A 15,847-nucleotide genomic window follows, 5' to 3' on the forward strand; every position below is an offset into this window, starting at 1 on the left:
TTCTTCAGAGGAAACAGCACAAGAAGCACCAAACTATGTCAACTTTTCAAAGTATTCTCTCTGCACGTCAAGGCACCATCACCTTTGTTGTGGCAGTTCCCTGTTTCCTTTGGCGTAGAAAGAACTTGGTTGCTGTAGCCACTGGAGGACATTGTTCCGCAGCAGTTCACCTGTCCTGAATTTCTTCCCTCCCAGATGGTCGTTAAGGGGTGCAAACAAATGATAATCACTGGGGTCTAAATCTGGACTGTAGTGGGGAGGGGGCAGAACTTCTGAGTGCATTTTGGCCAGAGTTGTTGTCACATTGGCCTTGTGAGGGCGGGCATTGTCATGGAGAAGAATGACATTTCCAGACAACATCCCAGGTCTTGTCTTGCGAATGGACTTTTGTACAGCCTCACTCAACAATGTGGAGTAATACTGGCCATTAATTGTGCTCCCTTTGCCCAGAAAATCCACATGGATAACGCTCTTCATGTCCCAGAAGACACTTGCCATGATCTTTCCAGCGGACAGGTGCGTTTTGCTTTACTTGGGCGGCAGGGAACCTTTATGCCATCACTCCATGCTGCTTCTTTTGGTCTCTGTGGCTGAATTATGCAACCATGTTTCATTACACGTGATGATGGATTGCAACAATTCATCGCCTTCAGCTCGAAACTGATTCAAAAGCTGTTCACAGACCATAATGCATGGCCACTTCTGATCAAACGTCAGCTGCCAGGGAACCCAACATGCACAGACTTTGTGGAAGCGTAAGTGGGCATGAATGATTGTTTCAACACTCCCGACACTGGCCTTGGCAATAATATTTTGCATTGTTACTCGCCAGTTCTCAAGAATCATTTGCTCAACACATTCGACATTCATTGGTGTGACTGCAGTTGGGCCAATGTGTCCATGCGCTTCATTTGTCACCAGCTCCCGTCCATCATGAAACAGTTCACCCTCCGTACACTCTTGTCCGTGACTGTTTGTTCACCATATTGTGCTCGCAATCTTCTGAAAATCTCAGCTAACTTTCTCCTTCACAAGAAATTTGATTACATACCACTGTTCCACAGCCACAGACACACTGCTTGCCTCCATGTTCGCTGCAACAGCTGTGCATGCGCCAAGTACGTCAAGCCAGGCGCTAGTAAATCAAGAAGGAATACATTACGTCACCTGAAAGTTTCATGACTATTCATTGATTATTTACGTAGGAAAATCCCAGTCAACCTTGAATGACCCTTGTATTTTCATAATTTTGTATATTTTCCCTTTCGCATTTATATTTTTAGAGTTTGTTCTACTATGAATTCTTATTTTAATTTTGATTTGTTTAGATATTATGTTAAACCTCTTAAACACAGTTGCAATTATTAATTTGCCTTGCTCTAATTCCAATTTAATATTAACTTTAGATGCATTAAGTTTATATATACCTTATTTTATTATACCAGTTTACTATACCAGTTAAGGTTAACTGTTTGGACACACTTTAAAATGCAAGCGTGTGTACTTAAAGGTACCATGGCAAATCTTTTTTAAAGCATATATGTATGGTACTGAAGGATTAATATGAGCATGTACAGAGAGTAAAATATTTCAGTTCACTGAAAATATAAAAACAAAAAGAAAAGATAGTACAGATTTAAAAGAAAAAAAAAATATTCATACAGCATTTAGAAAAAAGCATATTAAATAAATTTAAGTTTTAGTTTTGAAGACTGACATAAAAGAAAGAATGCAATATAACTGAAATTCAACACATTCATTGTGCACGCACCTTTGTCCTACTCGTAAATTTTGTAAAAACAAAATAATATGAACTGGGATGTGCTGAAAATTTTATATAAATAAGTCTCTGGAAACACTGCAATAATATTAAAAAAATATATCGAGAGCAAGTTATCTTGTTGTTAGCGCTTGGTGAATATTCTTGGAAGATGAGATAGTTCATCCACAGCAATGAAACAGTTAAAAATCAAAACATTCTGTAGCATACTAACCTCAAGCTTTTTGTAACATTCATTAATAAATCGGTTATGAAGAGATAATACATCCTGAAACACAAAATATATTACGTTACATATTTTTCAAAGCTTTTTACATTTGTTTTATAAATTAATAAATAAATAAAAACATATGCAGTAATTTGGCACATATAACTTTTATATCACTGAGACTTGGGGAGTAAACAAAGTCAGCAAAAATTTTATATATTAATTTACAAAATGAAACACCTTTATATTGTGTGTGTGTATATATATATATACTTTGAAGCAGATCAAAATGATATAAAAAGAATGTAAATAAAGTAGTTCAAACTTTGCAAGATTTTCATCTTGCTAAAAATATACACTGATGAGCCAAAATGTTATGGTCATTCTGACATTCTTCAATGAACTCAGCAGGATGACATGCAGGGCATGTAATTAAGTGGGAATGGTATTTAATTGCTGCTGGAGAAATCATTCTTGCACTTACTTTTGTGAGTAATGGGAAAGGCTGCTGATTTAAGTGAATTTGGTAGAGGGCAGATTGTAATGGCCTGAAGACTCAGAACAAGTATCTCTGGAATTGCATGATTGGTAGGTTGTTCGTTATCTGCCATTGTTAGTACTTATACAAAAAGGATTAATGATGGTGAAACCAGCAGTAGACACCACGGTGTTGGACGTCACTGTGTCATCAAAGAAAAAGGATATCAGAAACTGCCCTCCTTGATACAGCAAAATCAACACCAGACCGTGGCTCAGCTGACAGCCCAATACAATGCAGGTCCAAGTAAAAGTGTTTAGGAAACTGATGGATATGGAATTGCGCAGCAGAAATCCATCTCATGTGCCTCTGATCACATAGCGTCATTGTCAACTATGCCTCTAAAGGGCCAGGGAACATCGAGAGTGGACTATGGATAAGTGGAAGACAGTTGCCTGGTAAGATGAATCACTACTTCTCATTCATTATGTTGATGGTCATGTCTGGGTATGCCATCTTCCAGGTAAACAGTTGCTCCCTTCCTGTGCAGCAAGACAACACCCCATGTCACAAGGCTCAAACTTAATTGGAGTGGTTTGAAAAGCATAAGGATGAATTCCAATTAATGCCATGGCCACCTAACTCAACAGATCTTAACCCGATACAGCACATTTGGGATATTATGGAATGGCAGTTCAAAGTTCAAACACCACCACAACGGAATATCTCAACTTTGTGTGACCGCTGCTAAGATATTTGGTACAACCTGTCTCCAGTTATCAACCAAGAACTCGTGGCATCCATGCCAAGGCGAGTTGCTACTGATAATTAGAAACTGTCTATCACATAGGTGGTCTTATCAGGTGGAGGCAAAACATGACATACAATCAACAAATATCAGTTTATAGTTTGAATCTATTTAGGGAAAAAAGTTAATAACTACAACATAATCTTAAAATTTGTGCACCCTTCCCCAATAAGACTTTTCAAAATAAAAGTTAGATGAAAAAATATAGATGAAAAATCATAGATTTGAATATTATATATAAAGATTTGATTATAATTTAGCAGTGAATATTCATAAATACTCAATGATTTCATTATTTGTATGCTCTAAATTGAAGATTGATGATGATGAGGAGGAGGATAATAAAGATGATTCCTTAACTTTTAACTATCATGCCCGAGATAATCTTAGGCACAGCACTGGTGTTCGAAAATGTCACGCCCGAGAATTACTCGGGGTAATTTTTTTTTTGGGTGCATCGTATTGTTACACCCGAATATATATCGGGAGACGCTTATTTCGGCTTCATCTCTTTGTCAAACCCAACTGTATCTCGGGAAAATTTAATGTGCGCTCAATTCAGTAGATGGCAGCACTTTACTGAAGATTCCAAAGGTTAGAGGTTAGAAGTTCTTTGGTTCAAAGTGCGTGGGATCTTTTTGTTGTGAAATGGCATCCAGTTCTTTGAAACGATATATAGATGATTTAGATTCTTCAACCGAAGATGAAGATTTTGAAGGCATCGATACTAGTGATGCAGATGAAACTGAGGAAAGTGACATTGAAAGTAGCAGTGAATCATTGGATAGCAGTGATGATGATATAGGAAATGCGAAAGACTGCTGAAATAACTTCTTCTGGCTGGTTAGGGTCCCCGTGGTTCCCTTTTACAGGTACTCCAGGTGTAACTTTTCCTGTAAACATAAACTATGCTCCTTTAGATATTTTAAAAATGTTTCTGGATTCAAATCTAATGGAAATAATTGTCAAGGAAATGAACAACTATGCAGAACAAGAAAGAAAAGCAAATCGAGCAAAGATATCAAGGTGTTCCCGCAGTAAAAAATGGATCCCTACAAATGACAGAGAAATGAAGCTATTCTTTGGGCTAATAATTCTTCAAGGTATTGTCCGAAAACCAAATCAGGCTATGTACTGGTCTCATCGAAGTATTTTGCATACTCCAGTTTACTCAAAAGTAATGCCCGTAAATCGTTTTATTTTGCTTTTTCGATATTTAAATTTTTACAATAACGAAGCTGAAAAAAAAGATAATTTTCCAAATCCAAAACTTTGGAAGCTGTATAATGTGATAGAAAATTTACGGGAAAAATTTTGTAATTTTTACATACTGGAAAGTGATGTATCCATTGATGAAAGCCTGATGCCTTATAAAGGAAGGTTATCTTGGAAATAACATATTCCTATCAAACGTACACGATTTGGAATCAATTTTTTTATGCTTTGTGAGGCAGAAACAGGGTATATTTGTGACTTCATTATCTATACAGGAAATAGTACTGTCATCAATCAATTGTATACAAATTATGGACTTTCTACTACAAAAGTCACCATGCACCTATTGCATCGCTTTCTTGGAAATGGTTATTGTGTGACTGTAGATAACTATTACATGTCACCCGAGCTTGCAGATTTACTTGTAGCCCAAAAAACAGATATTTATGGCACAGTAAGGATAAACAGATGAGATTTACCTACAGAATTCGCTAAAAGAAAATTACAAAAAGGTCAAATCATAGCTTTTCAAAGAAGTAAGATTTTGGCTATAAGGTGGAAAAATATGAAGGATGTGTGTTTGATGAGCAGTATTCATGATACGTCCATGGTCAGCCTCAAAAATAAAAAAAAAAATGAAGATATACTCAAGCCAAAGATTGTTTCTGACTACAAGCTAATCATGGGTGATGTAGATCGCTGTGATCAGGAAATATCCTTTCATCCAACAATCCAAAAACATCAGAAAAAATATTATAAAAAGATATTTTTACATTTACTAGACAAGGTACTCTGGAACTCATATTTACTCTATAAAAATGTAGTTGGGAAACATATTACATTTTTAGAATTTCGAATCCAAGTTGTAGAAGAGCTTTTACATAAATATGATGATGCAGCTTTTGGACAAAAGAATGTTGGCAGACCACCTACAATAGATAGATAACCCTGCCCATCTTACTGAACGACATTTTATATCCCAAATTCCTCCTACTCCTGCGAAATGTGAACCTACATGACAGTGCAAAGTGTGTTGTTCGAAAAAGGATAAAAATGGGAAAAAGATAAGGAAGGAAACACGATTCTGGTGTAGTGACTGTGGAGTTGGTTTGTGCTTGGAAAAGTGTTTCCAGTTGCACAACACAAGACTGAATTATTAAACTACTAATAGGTATTCTTTTTTTTTTTTTTTAGAATTTATTTATTTTTTAGAATTTTTTTATTTTTTTTTCCATATTTAGGGAATAATGCTCCACTAGAAGCGAACTTTACAACTGCTATGTTGAGTGGCAGCCGCCTCAAGCAAATATGCAGTTTCTACAAAACTTGCCCATGTATTTCAAAATATCAATTTTTAACTACTAAGTATATTTTATTTTGTACTAAACATTTGATTTTTGCAATAAAACAATTTGACAATTCGTGTACTCAAATCATCAAAATAACTTGACAGTTAAAGGGTTAATGATATATATTGATATGGATACACATTATATGGAATTTAGATTGATGGAATACAGATACATGGGATTATAAATTAATTCATCCAAAATTACATAGATTAATTTTTTTTTTATCTGAAAGGTGAGTGAATGAGTGCCACCGAGACCACTGACCTGCACAGCGGCACTTCCTGGTAGAAACTATCTACTTTCTGCTTCACCTTGCTTAGGGAACGGTGCCGAATAGACGGCTATAAAATACGAACCCAAACATAATTTAACGCAGATTACTTTCCATGTGCCTGACTCTTATGTAAAAACATTTAAAAGATTTTGTACCTGTTATCACTAAGACAACAAATTTCTGCATAATTTAGTTCTTTGCACAAACTTAAACTGGAGTTTTTTACAAATTGAACCATGCATCTACATTTTCTTTTGTAGTACTTGCAGACAGGATAATACATACATAAGTACAAAACTGAATATTAAAGTGGAAAACTAACGTGATACTGAGTACAGAAATACAGAAAGCTGATCCCTAATACCTGCATACATAACACTTAAAAATGTATACATAATACATGAAAACTAAAACTGATGAACATAATTCATAAAACTGATCATTAAGTAATGCTTTGTAGTCTAAATTCTAGCCAAGTATGAACTGACCTTCATAGTACATGCAGAGAAGTAATAAATACAGACTTGAGTACGTTAAAACTAATAGCCCTTTTGGGCTAAAAAGAAAAAATAGAATTTACATTACACATATTTTATTTTTGAAACATAATATTTAATAAAAAAAAAGCCTAAAAGCCTTTCAGCCGATGATTTTATAACTGATATGATACTTTCAACTGATAAATATTTACTCTTTAGTTTTATAAAAGCTAATTTGCAAAATATGTCTAAAATGAACACAGTCATGCATCTATATCAATCATGTTGGGTTGTTCCCCTACAAGAGATCAAGTTAGATATTTATTACATATAATTTCATATATTTAAATATTTGACTACGGATACTTCAAAAAATAATTTTTAAATGTTTACCATTCTGCAGCTATAAAAAGTACATATCACTAAGCATATTTTAACATTTAATAAAAAGATTACCTTTTTTAGTTTGGGTGACAAAGTATGATATGATATTTCCAACAAATAATCAATTGCAACATTAGCAATTTGATCTTCTGATGCAAGAGCAACTTGCCATAAAAATTCAACTCCATTTAATTCTAGCTTTTCTATGACCTAGAAAATTAGTCATTATAATCATGAAAAGAAATTATAAAACAAGAAAAGTAATTCATATTATGAATGACACAATGATAAATATTATAAATAAAACAGTAAAATCCAAAACCACTTTCTGAAACAAAAAGGCCATATATAAAACTGTTAGTGAAATTTCATGCAGTTTTCCAAAATGCAGAAACATGCAATTAGATTTAATCATTCCTTAATGAGACATGAATAATATATAATTTTTATATTACGGGATGCCATCTTTCATGACTAATGGAACTGTTTTGTGAAAAAAAACGTAGATGAGGCTGCCATGACAAAAAAGATGTGTTGTATGATGTTACTAAGATGAAAGAACTTTTTTCTTTTTATTTACTGTGACAAATTTGTTGTAAATATTCACTTTCCTGTTTCCATGCCCATTTTCATAATGTGTAAAAACCACTGATAATCTTTATTAAATGTTCAAGTTAAAATGCCAATTGGTATGTATTTATGCCTAGACTTAACACCTACTAGTGTATGTATTTATGCCTAGACTTAACACATGTTCATTATAATGCATAAGTTCACATGTGGTCATTTTGACCATGCAAGCATTTTAAATCTTTTTTAACCTATTTTATATTCTACTGTTTAAAAAACATCATAAGAGAATAAAAAAATTTAAGATTATTTAAATTAATCCTTTTGCCGTCCTCTCCTGTCCACGAAAATTTCCCCCCAGCGGCCGTCTGTTTTCCGTAGCGTGTTGTTTTCTCTGTACATCATAGCTTCCCATACATAACTTTCGTAGTGGATGAATGTCAATGAATATTAAGTAAAATTATAAGGAAATAAAGCATAATGGAAAAATAATAATATCTTTACTTATTTCTAACAGCAGGATAATTTCTAATTCATAAGTCAAACAACAAAAATCAGCATTATATTTACAAAATTTTCACAGGACTAGTTTCGATGGTTTTACTGAACCACCATCTTCAGCTGCAAAACCGCAAATAAACAAGATAGGAAATAATGATTAGATAAGATAAGAAAGCCTGGACAAGAATAAGCAAGTGGCGCCATCTGTTGGTGAAACCAGAACTAAAACATAATTTCTCTAAAAGCCGAAGGCAAATTTGGATTGGAATTAGGATCGTTAACTAGAACAGAAAGATTTTTATGAATGTGAAATGCCTCTAGAAAATCCAGTTCTCCAATGGAAGATGTTTGAATAATTTTAGCAGCACAAAAATTGAAAGTGTGATTTTCGGACCAACAATGTTGAGCAACAGAAGACTTCTGTGTTTCCTTTTTTCTAACATACGCCTCATGTTCTTTGACGCGAAATTTTAAGGCTCTCTTAATTTGTTGTTTGACTTCTGAATTAGTATTTATTCGGCGTGTTATTGTGTCTTAATTAGCAGGATAATTTGTTAATATCTGATCCAGGTGGTCCACACCTCCCATTTTGTTGTATCTTTTACAATTATTGGTTTTTTATTAACAATTATTGATTTACAGTTCTTTTCCATGTCCCAACATCAAACATCGAGTTATTATGGACTGTGCTCATTAAAAGTATATCCTTCTTGTCTTTCCAATTCACAACCTCCTTTTTTCTCTTTTTCTGCTGAGTAGACATTGAAGCCATCTCTCACTGTCTTGTATCTTATGTAAAATGGCGCAAATATTCATAAAACCCATGGCAAATTCAATTAGAAATATAATGCTTGATTATTGCTATCCTCTAGAAGGTATAACGTAGAAGAACGCTTGAGGCACATTACGGTCGCCCTGCGGAAGTTTCACTTGAACGCGATAGACGCATTATGGACGACGAAGAGGTTAACAAAGATTATTAAACATGACTGATACTAAATACATTATGATTTTGAAACTTTATAAAAGCAGAAAAAGCAGAAAACACTGGCATGTTATATACTGGTATAATATAAAGTACATAAACTCCCTCAGTTTCCTTGCTCAACCAGTGTTGCCAAAATATGAATGCATATATGCCCATTAATCAAACTGACCGATGTGTACTTATAGTTACTGTTAAGAAAGCTTTAGTCATTTTATGAAATGTGTTCTCAAACACAGAGACAGGATGGAATCTAGAATATCAATAATAATATCACATCTAAGTTATAATATATTATGACAACCAAAGGTCCGAATACTTTAAATAGCGACCCACAAACAGCCAAGTCGCTGAACATTGGTAGTTCAGTCTGAGTTTCGAATCCCGCGAATGGGCTAACTGCATGGACGTTTTCGTGGTTTTAACCCATGTCTAACGTGTATACAAGCATGGACGTTTTCGTCCATGCTTGTACAAGCCAGTTTTCCTTAGAAAGTCCTCCACGAAAGCAAACCGCTCCTTAGGCTAGCCCTCGATACTTTGCCATAATCACAAAAAACACACCAAACTTTAAATAGCAACAACATAAATTCTGTATTTCTTTAATATAGAATATTTCTGGTTTGAAAACATCAATTATAAAATATGAAAGAAACAATCTTCCAACAAAAGAAAACATTTTTCTTAATTATACATACCAAAGTTGCTCCAGATCTCTTCAATCGATGTTCACAATCATTCACATTTTCAAAATAAGTTTTAAAACAATTAAAACCTAAAGAAGCAATATAAGGTACATATAGTATATGTTTTCCTTCCAAATATATATTGGTACTTAAATAAAAAAGAAAGCATAATTAACATTATTTTCAAGATAAAATGTTTTCCAGAAAACACACCAAGCTTATACAATAAAAATATTTAATAGAATAACTTTACATGGACTTTTATTAAACAAAACTGAGCTTTAGACTTTGTTACTAGTCATTATATATATACTTTTATGAATTTAGCATTTTTAATTACTGTTCCAATTTAATTATTAAAAATTCCAACATTTGATTTTCACAACAGTACAATTTTACTACCTAAATTTTATTTCTCATATCACTGAAGATAATTTTTCATTTACATATTTTTCATTTATATATCCTCTATTATATATATATATGTAATAATAAATTGGTACAATGAAAAAAACTAATAGGACCATTCACTAACAATCACAGCTGGAGTGGTAGGAACAGTCACAGCATACAGTTTGTGGCATAGTAGATAACTAGGAACTCTTTTGAAGAATCACAAAAATGAATCACACACTTTTGAAGAATCACACACTTGATAATCTGAGCATCTCTCTATTACTTGTACACATATCTTATTGCATAATGTATCTTATTATATGGCACATAACAATGGGGCAATCTACAACCCACAATTTTAAATTATGCAGTTACATTTTTTAGCAATGGAGAAAATACAGCTTAAGAGACATGATTTAGCAGGACAGTGCATGTGGTGAAAGAGGATGCACACAAGGCATCTCAAGTATTTATACTTAGAAATTCTTTGAGTTCTAAATGATGATAGGATAAAAGCTCACAGCAATAGAGATCTCTGTAGGGAAAGAAATGCTGCATCAGTGCAGATGTGAAACAGGTTGTATTTATATAGAGATTAGAAATTTAAAGGTCTATTGTCAATTAAATGTCTTTCATGTTTTATATTTTATATATACATCATTTAAACAGATTTTCCAAGGATTACTGACAATTTTTCGTTTTCACAATCAAACATTAATCAACCATTAGGTTGCACCCACTTCTACAATAAGATGAGTAGGCACAAATTTAAAACTAACATTCAATGTTTTAACTTTTCAATTTGAATCATCATTCACAGAATCTTTTCTTCAAAACTAAAATCTCCAGATACTAGAATATTCCTTCTTATCAACTAGAATATCAGTAAACAGATACCTATCAAAAATGGTCATGCATAATTAGTATATTAGAGGAAGTAGAACATTTTATTTTTTAAATAAAAAACAAAGTTCAATGAATTTTTATGAAAGATGTCTGCTTTTGAGTACCACTATCACACTTATGTCTTAATAGTAACTGATCAAGCTTCTAAATAAAACAATAGAAAGTACATTTTTAAAAAATAATTATGTTTTTCAGAAATTTAGAAATATTACCAAAAAAAAGCAATTTTTATTCAAAAAACAGAGTATCTGATAATAGGTACTTGCCTGTATATGTAAGTTGTGACGGATCCAATTTCAAAAGCTTATACTGAAATAGCATAGATTGAGTGTCTGATTCCAGATCTTGCAAGCATTTTGTAAACCATTCAAAGCATACCTAACATAACAGATAAAAACAAACAGAAAAGTGTAAATTAAATGATGGAAAAAATATTACAGTTCACAAAAATATTAGCTTTCTGAAAGAAAAAAGCCCTGTGACTTAATAATATGAAACATGATAAAAGAAGTGTCTGAATGGTAATCCAGGTAAAACATTTACAACATCTGTGATACCAGACTATTATTTAATTCAGATTTCAATTAAATGTTTGAAAACATGACTGAAATGTTCCTTTAAAATAATAAATAAAAGATTTTAAAATTTGTTTAAAAATGTAAGGACCTTTTACTTAAGAAAGAAACGTATTTGTATATCCTTAACTATGCAGGTCAACATTCCATGCTGCATTAAAGTCAAAAACATTTTTAGAAAGTGCTAAACACTTCTGTTTCTTGGTAGAATAAATATTTTAACTAGGTTTCTTTGATTCCCCCCCCCTCCAAAAAAAAAATAAAAACACTTACTTTTTATAAATTCACCATTTAATCATAGCACAATGGGAAAGTGCTGGTGAGAGAGGGGTATGAAAAATCAAATATGTGTAATGAACATTTTTTATTCACATGACGAATATCTATAATGAACAAAAATATGAGATCTTGTTTCTTATCAGTAAGGAACAAAACTATTGATAGATACATAGTTAGATACAGAGCCAGATTTAGACTTGATAAGGCCCTAAGCTATTTGAGATATGGGGCCATTTATAAGTCTGTTATAATATATTTTAATACTATTTATACCATATTTAAATTTTTGAGAGGCCCCAAAGAAAGTGGGGGGCCTAAGCTATAGCTTGTGTAGCTTATACATAAATCCGGCCCTGGGTAGGTAGGTAGTAGAAGTGAGTAAGACACTAGAAATATCATGGATCGCACAGGTAACATTCAAGCAAACTATAGAATTAACCTCATGTGGAGATTAGCTCATTGCTGAGTTTGAATGGATGAGGCTATCATTGTGGATGAGACTCGTTTGATATCACATTGTGCTACCTGATATATGGCAATGTTCTGCAATACATGTTCTTCTGGGCATATTCCTGGTTTATTGAATTGTACCACACATTGTAGATGCTGATTCCATTTGGCATTTCTTGCATTATTCTGCCCAGCAGATTTCAAGCCCATAATAGTTGTTTTTCCACAATTTTCTCCCCCCCCCCTCTGCAGGATAAGTCGCTGCATTATTAACAGATGTCTACATGGTATGTCAATGTTAGAGGATCAAGTGAAGTTCTTTTGCGAGCAGACATTTGAAAATGTAATAATCTGCATCACTCAACTCTATGCATGAGCCATGTGTCCGTATTTCCCAGGTCTTCTTGCAGGAGAAATCTGGGAATGGGCCATGGCCCAACAAATATTGCATTAGGAAACCTTGTATAATTATGGTTTTCTTAATTAAGACACAATAACATGCCGAACAAATACTAATTCAGAAGTCAAACAACAAAAAAAAGCGTTATATTTTCAAATTTTCACAGGACTAGTTTCGATGGTTTTACCGAACCACCATCCTCAGCTGTAAAAACGCAAATGAACGAGATAGGATATAACGATTAGATATTAGTGACACCATCGATGTAAGTGTTCTTACCCATGACGACTATCTGGCCGCCTTTGTCGGCCTTTAAAATGATAATATCTAATCGTTATATCCTATCTCGTTCATTTGCGTTTTTACAGCTGAGGATGGTGGTTTGGTAAAACCATCGAAACTAGTCCTGTGAAAATTTGAAAATATAACGCTGATTTTTGTTGTTTGACTTCTGAATTAGTATGGTTTTTTTGTTCACTTATGGACAGCATTTATGTGTGCAATAAGCCATTGTCGCATCATCCCACTCTTGTTGCCAGATATTTTGTGTGTGCAGTATGTTCATAAGGTAGGTTCTGGGAAAAGGTACATCAAGGCGTTCTATTTGCTTTTGCACTCTATCCTTTGCTAATACTTCTGCAGCATCATTACCTGAGCTCCCACTGCAGCCTTTTATCCACAAACATAATTTTTGTATTTTGCACATTTTGTTAGTATTGATTAATTTCAAATGGAATTTTAGAGTCGTTGAGTGGGTTATGAAATGCTAATGTTGTTGTCTGACTGCCTGATTAAATTATGATATGAAGAATTATCTGGCTATTTGCTGTTTTCAATGCTGCTTTTATTGCCGAAAGTTCTGTTTGATGAATGCTGTTATTGTTTTTTAGGTATCCTTGCAATTTTATACTAATATTGAAGTTCTTTTGCATAGGTATGTAGATTGCACATCGACATTCCTTCTATTTTGGAGTCATGCATAAATGCTGTGGTTTTGTTGTTGATGGACACTATTTCTTGTTGAAAATTTTTCCTCATATGCAGGAAACTAGGATTTCTGTAGTAGGAAGAAAGATAGCATTTGTATTCTTCAGCTTTATAAAGATGATTATTAAAGGAAATATTCTGTTTTAATTGAACGACTATAGTACAAACAGCTTTATCTGTTGCTTGTAAATGTAGATGAGTTATTCTGGCTAGGATGTTGAGTGCAGCACGTAAAGTTATATGAAATCCACATGTTACAGATGAAATAAATTGTCTTTAAATTGAGACTAGAAGTCTCTTTTTGCATTCAGTTAAAGGTATGGCCTAAATGGTGGCACTGTAAGTCACTATTTTTACTATTCTGGTGTTATATAAAATTTTGGTAATAGGAGTTTCAGGCCCCAGTTGTATCCATGCATCTAATACAAATATTTGTCAGATTCAAATATTTGTCTTAGATTCAGTCCTATTTCGTGAGTGCATGCTTTGATCTCCTTGAGATGGTGGATAAAATTTTGCTTCCCATCAATATGAATTCCTAGGTATTTTATTGTTTTTACATTTTTAATTATTTTACGTTGATTTGCAGAGAAAGTTCATTAGTATTAGTCTGACCTGATTTTTATATTATTATGTGACTTGGTTATGGTAATACACAAAATCAGGCCAGATTAGATAGAGAAATTTTCAGTTTGTGCTTTTAATGCATATTTTCAGAAATTTCAATTGTGGTTCTGCTATTTTCTTGGAGAATCACTAGCAAGCAGCCGTTCACAACAAATATGATGTTACCAACAACTAAAGTGGAATTCAGTGTATTCAACAAATCTTTATATTCTTAAAACACTGCAAAGTTTGATGCAGAATCTGATCCTTCTGATCACAAAAATAGATTTACTATTATTCCAATCTGCTAATTTGAAGCTTTCATCTTTTCACTGCATATATGAAATTATCAGGGGGAATGTACAAAAGCAGTATTTCCAAATAATTGCATGCAGCTCATTCCAATAAACTGGAAGAGACTCTTGTGAAAGAATCAAACTCATCTTCTAATTATAAAAATGTGTAGAAGTTATGAAAGGAAATAATTAAACTGCAATCTTATTATAATATATGTATTATATACTTATATATATATATAATAATTTATTTCCTAAACAGTATTGATTAATTGATTATATTATCTCCTAAGTTTAATTAAAGTAGAATTATTTTAAAAGTGTGCATCCATACTGATAAGTTATATTTTGAAAGATGTTTTGAAGTAATTTGAAAGCAAAATGTTAATAATGTTTTAACGGGGACTGGAGTTAAATCATCATGAAGAATAATATTTCAATTGTAAAAGGAAAAATTAAAACATGTAATCATTGTCATTGATCGGAAATTAGTTGACTTTTCAAGGGGAACAAACCAACTCCTGTTCAATGAACAATAATTGATAAAAATACGTAAATACGAAAGTGTTTCGTCTTTACTCGAGTTATAAGTTAAAGCCAAACCGGGAATTCTAGTCAGGCCAAATATTTCCGCGAATAGTAGGAATTATGAACCAATGCTGATACTCAAAGAACTTATTCTCATGAAGCATTTTAGTCAATTCAATTTGAAGTAAAAATCAATTACTGTAGAGAAATTCTGTAAAACTCGAGTAACCGTCCCCGACACTTTCATCTTTATGCATTTGAGTACTATATTATTTGTAGAAATTAAACATTGGAAATTGTCATTATGAAATTGAATTCAAAGTAAAGTTGAAATAAACATAGAAGATTATAAAAAAGATAAATAATGCAAACTTTGTAAAAACAAATCAAAGAAAATATAAAAATAATATAAAAATAATATAGAAAATAATATAAATAAGATCAGTGAATGTACATGAAGATATAATATATATATATATATATATATATATATATATATACATGAAGATATAATATATAAATATATATAATATGCAATAAATTTTACTTATTTACAACAAACTAAATTTGTGCTTTAACAGCACATTTAGCAGCCCCATTTGAAACTAAAAAAAAATTATTTACCATACATTTTAGCATTACCACACAATAAAAGTTTTTAAGCACCTTTAAAAAAGCCTTTTCAAATACTGGAATCTTAGAAG

At 32.6% G+C, this 15,847-nt stretch overlaps 1 protein-coding gene across 1 annotated transcript in view; it reads right to left on the reverse strand.

Annotated features, from left to right (window-relative positions):
* LOC118188695 (ubiquitin carboxyl-terminal hydrolase 24-like) overlaps window positions 1-15,847 on the reverse strand; it is a 208,863-nt gene that overhangs the window by 141,002 nt on the left and 52,014 nt on the right. Inside the window, exons 18-21 of the mRNA XM_035359190.2 lie at window positions 11,289-11,400; window positions 9,733-9,809; window positions 7,051-7,188; window positions 1,995-2,048 (exon numbers count right to left, since the gene is read on the reverse strand). Coding sequence (XP_035215081.1) covers window positions 1,995-2,048; window positions 7,051-7,188; window positions 9,733-9,809; window positions 11,289-11,400 — 381 coding nt within the window. The remainder of the gene's footprint in view (window positions 1-1,994; window positions 2,049-7,050; window positions 7,189-9,732; window positions 9,810-11,288; window positions 11,401-15,847) is intronic.

The sequence above is a fragment of the Stegodyphus dumicola genome, chromosome 4 (assembly GCF_044657685.1).
Source record: "Stegodyphus dumicola isolate Sdum_Otavi_A_Nest chromosome 4, ASM4465768v1".
In the NCBI taxonomy this organism is placed as follows: domain Eukaryota; kingdom Metazoa; phylum Arthropoda; class Arachnida; order Araneae; family Eresidae; genus Stegodyphus; species Stegodyphus dumicola.